The 9,506-nt window shown below is 48.4% G+C and overlaps 1 protein-coding gene across 1 annotated transcript; it reads right to left on the bottom strand.

Moving 5' to 3' along the window:
* Window positions 1-562: 562 nt before the first annotated feature.
* On the bottom strand, window positions 563-9,019 carry LOC119337612 (SPX and EXS domain-containing protein 1-like). Its single transcript, XM_037609778.1, has 14 exons — window positions 8,724-9,019; window positions 8,460-8,586; window positions 6,606-6,644; window positions 6,428-6,520; window positions 6,202-6,318; window positions 3,129-3,224; window positions 2,428-2,541; window positions 2,208-2,261; window positions 1,893-1,940; window positions 1,612-1,762; window positions 1,299-1,464; window positions 1,150-1,219; window positions 819-1,067; window positions 563-704 (listed from the first exon to the last, which is right to left on the bottom strand). Exons 2-14 carry the CDS (start codon window positions 8,523-8,525, stop codon window positions 666-668), a joined length of 1,302 nt encoding a protein of 433 aa, XP_037465675.1. The 5' UTR covers window positions 8,526-8,586; window positions 8,724-9,019; the 3' UTR covers window positions 563-665.
* Window positions 9,020-9,506: the final 487 nt, after the last annotated feature.

The following is a 9,506-nucleotide window of genomic DNA, read 5'->3' as shown; positions in this document are numbered from 1 at the left end:
ACTAGGCTACAAACCCCATTGGGGCGAGCCGTAGGAGGCCTGGGAGGGGGGGGGGGGACTCGGGCGGAGCAAGGATGCCCATCTGGCGCTCCTCAAAAATAGGCGCCAGAACATCTTCAGGGCAAGCTAAGGCACGGCTTCGCACAGGGGAGGGCGTGCGCCCTTGAGGTGTCGGTCGTCCCCGACCCTGCCGGCGTTGACGCTCGGGGGCGCAGCCCGACGCGCCAGACCTCTCCATGCTCCTCCAGGCGCTGCTCTCAAGAGGAGCGGACCCCCCCGGTGTCCCCTCCGCTGTCTCCGACAACCGTGCTGCCGCCACGCCTGATCTCCAAGCGCGCTGTGGCCTCGACTTCCCCCTGGCAAGCCCCGCGCCCAGCCAAGCCTTGCTGGAGCTTTGTGCGCCCGCGTCTCTCGTGCTGCCCCTGCGGTCGCCCTCCAGGCCGCCGGGTTTCCAGACATCGCCTACACCGCCCCTGTGCTGCGTCGCATAGTTAAGATACAGGGAGAAAATGAACACATGCAAACAGCGGCAAATTCATGGCAAGGCGATGCACATAAATAATGATGCAAAATCTCAAAAATTTCAGCATTACTATTTATTGTTTCATGTGTCAACAAACACCTCAAGAGGATTACATGCTCCACGCCAACGATTTCAGCTTTTTCTACAAACCTACTGTTGTGTATCCCTGACCTTCTGAGCCCTACAAACAAAACAGAACCGTATGACCTAAAATCGGCTACAAGCCTGTAAAGGGTCACATGAAAAGAATGGTGATGAATGAGAGTCACGAAACATGATGTTCTGGGATTCATACTGTGTGGCTATTAGACTCCAGTAGCCTGTCTGATTCTGAAGGCATATCGGATGACATTTCAAAATTTTGCTTGGCCGTCATCTTGTTCCACTCATTCTCAACGCGGAAGAAAACCCACTGAAACCGCCTCAGCATTTCCAAAGCTGTTATCGCAAACACTGTGAGGTAGTTGTGCCGAAGATGCGCCGACAGCTTGTATGTCCATGTGCAGCGGAGGATGAGATTGCTGCCTAACACCCAGTAATACACCTGTAGAGCAATCACATCAAGACAAATGAAAAAATACCAATGTAGGCTGCTTTAAACCATGTACATATATTCAAGACTATACCCAGTTCCGCCCATAAAGAAGACTTGTCCATGTGCTTGGGCTTTTGAACATGAAAATCCTGGTTAAAATACTGCAGGAAAAGAGAAAAAACTCATTAGCAGCAGTTTGCATGTTCAAGGAGTAGAGAATAATTTTATGAAGACAGGCACCTCAAATCCCAATCGCGCTTTATATCCCAGTAGAAGGAATACAGCGAATTTATAACTCCCGAAATAAGCCAGAGGGGCCGGTAAAAGCTAACCCACTGGTCAGGGAATACATGATACTTGAGCGCCGATAAAAAAATCACCGGGAATGCTGTCGAGTACTTCAGTGCTGGGTTTTGGACAAAATTACTGTTAAACGATTTCCATAAACAGGAATAAACACATACAATCCCAAATATTTATATTACATTTTAAACATCCAAGTTCACCTAGTAAAAAAATAAACAATCAAAGCTGCTGTATGCTGAGTAAATACCGTTCAGAAGACAACTTTTCTCCTTTGTATCCTTGTACTGTCGAAGGCATTGGAAGAAACGGCACAAATAAGGGAGCACAAGAACTAGAGGAATAGCTATAGAGTGGCTACCACAAATTGAATCAGCTTCAAACCAAGCAATTGTCGCCACCTATAAAATACCAAATAACAGACATTAAAGAGGAATAAGATGAATTCTAGCCATAACTTATCAAACAAAGCATTACTGCATTAGCATATCAGCACTATGAGCATATCAATAGGGAAATAAAGAAATTAACCTGACGATTGACCATGCGGCAAACTGAACGTTCCAAATCTGAGAACACCTGTCAAGAAATGCAAGAATTAAGAGAAAATGCTAGAAATGTCAACATGGGACAACAAGAAGCTATAAACAATTCTCTACAAAACTTAGCAATAGCATGCACCACATTTTCACGTAGATAGCATTTTCTCCCGAAACATACTACATTATAGCCAATACAAGAAACAGACAATCATATAATATAAGCTAAACTTATGTGGTACTATCCAACAGTGATAAGCTAAGCAAAATAATCCACAATCAATATTTCATATAAGTAAGCGGATACCTTTGACATGGATGTAAAAATATCAGCCAAAAAGAAGTCAGGGAATGTAATTGCCTGCAAAATAAAGGCATGGGGAATAATTAAATTTCATTGTATACAGCTGCTGGTTCCACAAGCACAATCAGATAGATTAATGCCACGATGGACCATAACATAATGGTCCGTTTCTAGGATGGCTCAAAGCAAAACTTATGCATTACTAACATTTTGAACAACTTACTTGCAATGGAAGTATTATACGTAACATGGTCCTCAGGAAGTAAAAGCGTGATGATAAATAGAACATATCAAACGGAGAAAGGAGGACTATCAAAAGGATAGCATACAATAGAACCTGCAAAGAATCAGAAAGATACGTCAATTTAACCATCCCAGATTTGAAAAGTAACCCATTGCTAAAGAATACGAAGAATGCATGGCAAGATTTTTTTCCGTTTCCAAGTTGAGGAAGGAACAAGTAGACCTTGCATCAAGCAGAACTTCAATTCACTTTACTATTACAAGCAGACAGCAATATGTATACATGTATATCAATTATTTTCAAGGGTAGACGTACATTAATTTCTGTACTTGCACATAAACCGTACTAAATGGACCGTTTGCTTTATATGATTCAGGAAAATAGATTTAACTTCTAGAAAAGTAGTCTATGTGCAGTGAAGTGCTGTGTTACAGAAACATACAATGGACAAACTACCACTCAGATCTTCTAATATGGCAGGACGTAGTAAGTTCCTATTTATCAATTAGCACTGCATATCCAGTCAGACACACTCAGTGGGAGAATAATTTTAGTATGTCAATAATACTATAGCTCTGCAGATGATATTCCTGCACACTGTAGAGGCCAAAAATCTTATGAACTCTGGCGCAGAAGAAGAAAGCATGAAATGAAAAGATTCAATGGGCTGGATATTACACTGGTTGAGAAGCAGCAAGTGACACTTCCCCATGTGAGTACAGGTATAGGTAAGCTGTCATACTTGTGGGAACAATTAAAGTAAGCCAAGTAGCACACTGTCAATAAGACAAAAAGAAAAGTTTACTTTGGCAGAATAATACGTCAGATACAAGTAATATGAGAATTTATACAGCATAATCTGAACATAAAGAACATGGAGAATGCACAAACAACAAAATAAATCACATCTAATACAAAAGGTCATGATATAGGTTAAAGAAAAGAGAGCAAGGTTCAAAAAGAGGAGCACTCAGCAGTCAGCACTCACATTAGAAAATGCAACAGGCACATTTATTCTTAAGAATAATCATCCGAATGAGGCATGTTCGTTGAGAAACTACAGTATGTATTATCTATGAGTGTGGTTGCACTGCCAAAAAAATTGGATTGGCAACTAGGTGTTGTGGTCTTGGAAGTTAACATCAGCAGTTCAGCACAAATGTTGTAAGGAAACGTTTTGCAAAATCAAGACGCTGTCACAAGTCACAATAACTGTAGGGCACATAAATTATTAAGAAATGTATACAGAAAATGTTCTATGGAATGACTATAGCATGTTGCCTATGGATAGCTATGTCTGTTCAAATGCACCTGGTAGGAGCTTGGGCCCTACCTGGCCTGAACCGTAGGTTGTAGGGGTGGGAGGCTGGTTGGCAAGGGGATGAGCGCCGGCGGCGGCGCGGCGCCGCCGTAGTTGCGCGGGAGAAGGTGGCGGCTGAGAGGGAGATGGCGCAGGGGAGGAGGCTAGGGTTAGGTCTCCCGGCTCCCTAAGGAAGCCAAGCAAATATGATTGCTTCTTGCTTGATTCCAAAACGGATCCTTACACGAGTTTATATAATCCTCCTAATAAGATAATTGGGCTAAGTCCCTAATAACTGGGCTAAGCCCCTAATAACGATAAGATAGACTGGGCCACAACTAACTGGGCTAAGCCCCTAATATGCCGGTCATAACATTTCTCCCCGCCTGCACAAACAGCTCGTCCTCGAGCTGGAAGGCGGAAAAGCGCTTGCGGAACTCCTCGAGGTGATCAACCGTCGCCAAACACCTCCGCGGCAGCTGGGGCGGGCAGGTCACCGAGCCCGGCGGCGGCGGCGTCCTCCTCAATGTAGTCCGCAGCCTCCAGGTAGAAGAGTCGCGGGCAGACGTGGCCGTGCACGTAGGGCTCGTCGCAGTTGAAGCACAACCTTTGGCGGCGACGCTCGAGTTGCTCGGCCGGGGTGAGCCGGCGGAACGGGCGCGCCGCGGTCGCGGCGAGGGGTGCCGCGCTGAGCAGGCAGACCCTGCGCGGGAACGTCCGGCCAGGGTGGTGGCCCAGCGGCCCGGGACGGTGACGCCTGCTGGATGGCCACCGCGCGGCGCTCGAACGCGCGGGCGTAGTACATGGCTGTCGCGAGGTCCTGGGGTCCACGCAGCTCCACGTTCACGCGGATATGATCCGGCAGACCGCCAACGAAGAGCTCGGCCCGCTGGCGAGCCGTCACGCCGGACGCGTGGCACGCCAGGGCCTAAAAGCGGTCGGCGAAGTCCTGCACCGTAGAGGTGAAGGGGAGGTGGCCCAACTCCGCCAGCCGACTCCCGCGTATCGGCGGCCCGAAGCGAAGGAGGCAGAGCTCGCGAAAACGCTCCCATGGAGGCATGCCGCCCTCGTCCTGCTCGAGAGCGTAATACCAAGTATGTGCGGCGCCTCGGAGGTGATATGAAGCGAGCCAGGTGCGGTCCGACGCGAGCGTGCGTTGCCCCCGAAAGAACTGGTCACACTGATTAAGCCAGTTGAGGGAGTCCTCGGTGTCGCCGTAGGTGGCGAAGTCGAGCTTGGCGAAGCGCGGCGGCGTCTGGGTATGACCGCCGTGGGGGTACTGCTCGGCGGTGCGGAGTAGCGGCGCCGGGTCGGTGATCACAGGGGGGGCCCCCGTGGAACGGCGGCGCGTCGAGGCCAACATAGGGGCCCGCAGAGCTGGAGGACCCGCCATACTGCGCCTGCTGTGACGGCACGTGCGGCTGTCCCGAGGCCATCGTGTAGACCGGCTGAGACGATGACTCGGTCAAGCAGGCCGGTAGCGGGGACGGCGAGGGCGGGAACCGGACCTGGTGGATCGGGACTCCTGCCGGCACGGTCCATGCGGGGCCGAAGCTAACCGGCGGTGGCTGCTGCAACTGTAGCGGCTACTGCGATGTCGCACCGGGCAGCGGCAGCGGCTGCTACGGAGGAGCGGCGGCTGCCACTGCAGCCAGGGCGGGGCGGTGGTGGATGGCAGCTGCAGCGGCCCGACGAGCATGACGGAGGCCGCCTGGTGCGGCGGCTGCCATGGCAGCCACGGCGGCGCGGTGGCGGCGATGGGCGGCGCAGCCGGGTGCGGCCCGTAGGACCCGGCCAAGAACAGGCGGATCTCCTGGACCACCTGGGTTAGGTCCCGCAGCGCCCCAGACACCTCCTCCGGGGTGAGGACAGCGGGGGCGAGCACGACAGAGGTCCCGACGTGGGCAGGAGCAGGGCGATGGTCGTGGTGGTCGCCGGAGGCGACGAGGTGACCGGCATCGGGAGAGACGGGCTGGGCGGCGGTGAAGACATGATCGAACCGAAGCTAGCTGATACCAAACTGGTAGGAGCTTGGGCCCTACCTGGCCTGAACCGTAGGTTGTAGGGGTGGGAGGCTGGTTGGCGAGGAGATGGGCGCCGGCGACGGCGCGCCGGCGCCGTAGTTGCGCGGGAGAAGGCGGCGGTTGAGAGGGAGATGGCGCAGGGGAGGAGGCTAGGGTTAGGTCTCCCGACTCCCTAAGGACGCCGAGCAAATATGATTGCTTCTTGCTTGATTCCAAAACAGATCCTTACACGAGTTTATATAATCCTCCTAATAAGATAATTGGGCTAAGCCCCTAATAATGATAAGATAGACTGGGCCACAACTAACTGGGCTAAGCCCCTAATATGCCGGTCATAACAGCACCCAACATGAATATTAACTTCTGCAAGTCCAGACTCAAGCAACATTTTAAAATACAATTGCAATCAAGAGACATCAATAGGCATACCCTCCAAATTTCTCGGTGTGATAAATGTGTTTGCGCGAGATCAAACACTTTTACATAATTCACTGATGATTGTGCAAAGACCCACAAATTCACTCCCCATAACCAAATCATAAGTGCCTGCAATAAGAATACTAAGCACAGTTACATAGATGCAAAGGTAGGTGTTTGATTTTCTGTGTATTTAGCTTGAGCATAATACAAATACAGTAATAAAAAAAAAACTCACCACAAGGAAGAGAGGATTATAGTATAAGAAAACCTCATACAGAAATAAATCTCGCAGATCAGCACTCATCCTCATAACAGAGTCCCACCCTATCTGTAATCCCAAGAGTATTACCAATTACCACGCGATCGATTCATGCATGAAAATAACTTCACTGACCGATCGTAGAAAGACTGACCTTGCAACAGCATAAACCCCACACGAGAAACAATATAGCCTGGAAAAAGGACGGGTTAATAAGCAATTTGACAGATAAAACCCAGGAAGATATGAAATCAACAAAACAAGATATTTTGGGTACATTTGATTAGTTTACAGTGTAGCAGGTTAATATGTATACATATAATTTTATAAGGACATATAAACGTATTTGAGCATCTAAGAGGAAATTCAATAATAAATCATTGAGGAAACCAAGCAGCAGCTCCAACAGGACAATGACAATCCTGAATGGCCATTTACAAGGTGCGACACACAGCTCCAGCAGCTCTATCATCATAGTCACTGGCGGAGGCTCATGGAGGCCAAAGGGGGCCACACACCCCCTCCCCCCTTCCAAAATTGAAAAAGAAAATTTACTACTCCATTCCTAAATATAGTGTGTATTAGTTTTCTAAGAAAATTCCACAATGTAGTGCATAGTTTGAGTCCAACCCAATTCTAGACCAAACTAACCCTCCACCAACGCATCGCCTTTGTCCCTTATCTATTTCCTCTCGTACAGATGGGATGGGACTGAACCAGATGATGGGAGGGTGCGGTAGTTTTCCTCCAATTTTCTAGTATACTGACTCATTGGGTACTGGGGCCTGAGGCCTGGAACAAATCGATTGGGGGCTTTCTCGTCCAAAATATAAAGCCAGCACATGCATTGGTATGTGGGCTTCTCTCTATGTGCACTACATTCAGGAATGGAGGGAGTACTAAGCATCAGCCCAGCCAAGAATAATCTCCTCCCTCCCAGTCCCAGGTTCCAGCCCAATGAATCGACAATCTCTCCCACGCACGCACGGACGCGCTCGTCTCTACTCCTCCTTGTTGGTTTTTAGACTGCTAGATCAAATCACCACATGAGCTGTATGTACGTGCAAGCTAGCACTGGAAGCTAGCCCACAGGCATCTGGATTGATCTACAATAGCACTAGCACACGTATAAACACGTACACATGAACTTGACCTGGGCTGATCGATTAGATGAATCGGCTCTCTCGGCAAGAACGGCAGAGGCACAACACAAAATGATTCAGTGATGTTTAAGTATCCATGATTTTTGTGATATCTACATCAGTAATGAAGTACAGGTTCAGATTGTGCTATGATTTTTTTTCGTACTATTGATCATGTTTTGATTCAAAGAAAAGGTGACAATGCTTTTTGAATCTTTATCTCGGTTGTTCTACTGTTCTAGCTATGTAGCACTTGATAATAGTAATTGTCCACAATACCAGGCATGCTGGTGTTACCATGTATCTGTGTGAACAAGCTATAGAGATATATGTATATATCTTATTCTAGTTTATGTTATGAGACAGTGAGCTGCATCTGTTTTTGCACACATTTTACTTTGAGCTTGAGATTGGCCCCCCCTCAGTTGGTCGTGGCGCTCCGCCAGTGTTACTGTTCTGTAATGAACAAAGGTGCATCTGAGACTAGTAGAGAGGTAGACATGGTATGAGTTTGAGCCCCATTTACAAAGTTTGCATATTTAAGGCAATGAAAACTTGGAAAGAGAGAATCATCAGGTGTGATGGGTTTATCCCTTCTCCATTCTCAGCTTCGCATTCTAAATACTAACCATGATCAACACGACATTATATAACTCGAGAGGATTCTTCATAAAAGAGGGTATTAATTCACCCGTTTTCGGGAGCAGGTCCATTATACTACTGCAGTATTTCAGACAAATGTATGCGATGGGTATAACAAGCACAGACCATCTGAAATCAGAGCTCAGGTGTGTGAAACTTACACTTAGAGCTAATACATTCCACAGCACAGTAGAGAAAAAGTAGTGGCTGAAAGGCTAACCTACCTTAAACCGCCAAAGAAAAAGCGGCGAAGGCATGCCCACAACCGCAGGGACGGACGCGCCCTTCATCTCGCCGCCGATCCCGGGCCTCTGCGCGCGCAGGCGCGGCGCCTGCGCCTCCGCAGGAACCCTGCGTACGCATAGATTAACCGCGCCGGATCAGCAGCATGCAATCCAGAAACGGACGAGCACAGGTTAGAGCGGAGCGGGATCTCGCCGTTCTCCCACGAATCAGACCCAGCCAAAGGCGGTGCCGCGGTGGCTTACCGGGAAGCAACCGCCCGGATCTCCACCTGAACAGGGGAGAAGCCGCCGACGGGGTGAGAGGAAGGCGCAGCTGCCGCCGAATAAGGCGAGCAGGACCGTCAGGATCGAATCGAATTGAAAAGCTGACGAATGATTCGGCTGGGTTCAGAAAAAGGTCTGCCGGATCTGAGGCGGCTGCTCCGGAGCTCCCCTGACCCGTCGTTGCCTTCAGCCAGACGCCCCAGCAACAGAGAGGGAGAGATCCGGGAGGTCGCCGGTCGCCTTCGACCGTCTGGCAACAGCGGGGAGGAGACCCGCAGAGATGAGAACACATGGCAAGCACGAATCTTAAAGCACGAACATGATCGATTTGATGCCAAAAGTTGGCATGCCAATTGCCTAGTGATTGGCTGGTTATCTTTTTTTTCATGCCAATCTCACAAAAAGTTATCAACTTGGCAAGCTTTGATTTTGCCAAATGTTGGCAAATCAATTGTGCTCTCAACTTTGCATTTACATGATGTGATTCTTGTCGTGGGAACAGATCTGACAGTAGAGTACAGGGGCAAAGGCGGAGCCAGGATTTCTCAAAGCCTGGGTTAAAGTTAAGCTAACAAAAATAATTCAATACCACACATACCAAAGCATATGTTAGAAGTATGCAACAAATCCACATTTAAAATGAAATATGAATTCATTATTACCATGAGAGAAATTTCAATAAAGAAATAGATTTAACAAAGTACATCATTACAAGTGTTGATACCAAATAACGAAGAATTGCCCAATTTGAGGCCATCATTT

The sequence above is a fragment of the Triticum dicoccoides genome, chromosome 7B (genome assembly GCF_002162155.2).
Source record: "Triticum dicoccoides isolate Atlit2015 ecotype Zavitan chromosome 7B, WEW_v2.0, whole genome shotgun sequence".
NCBI lineage: Eukaryota > Viridiplantae > Streptophyta > Magnoliopsida > Poales > Poaceae > Triticum > Triticum dicoccoides.
This window is presented reverse-complemented; position numbering and strand designations above follow the sequence as displayed.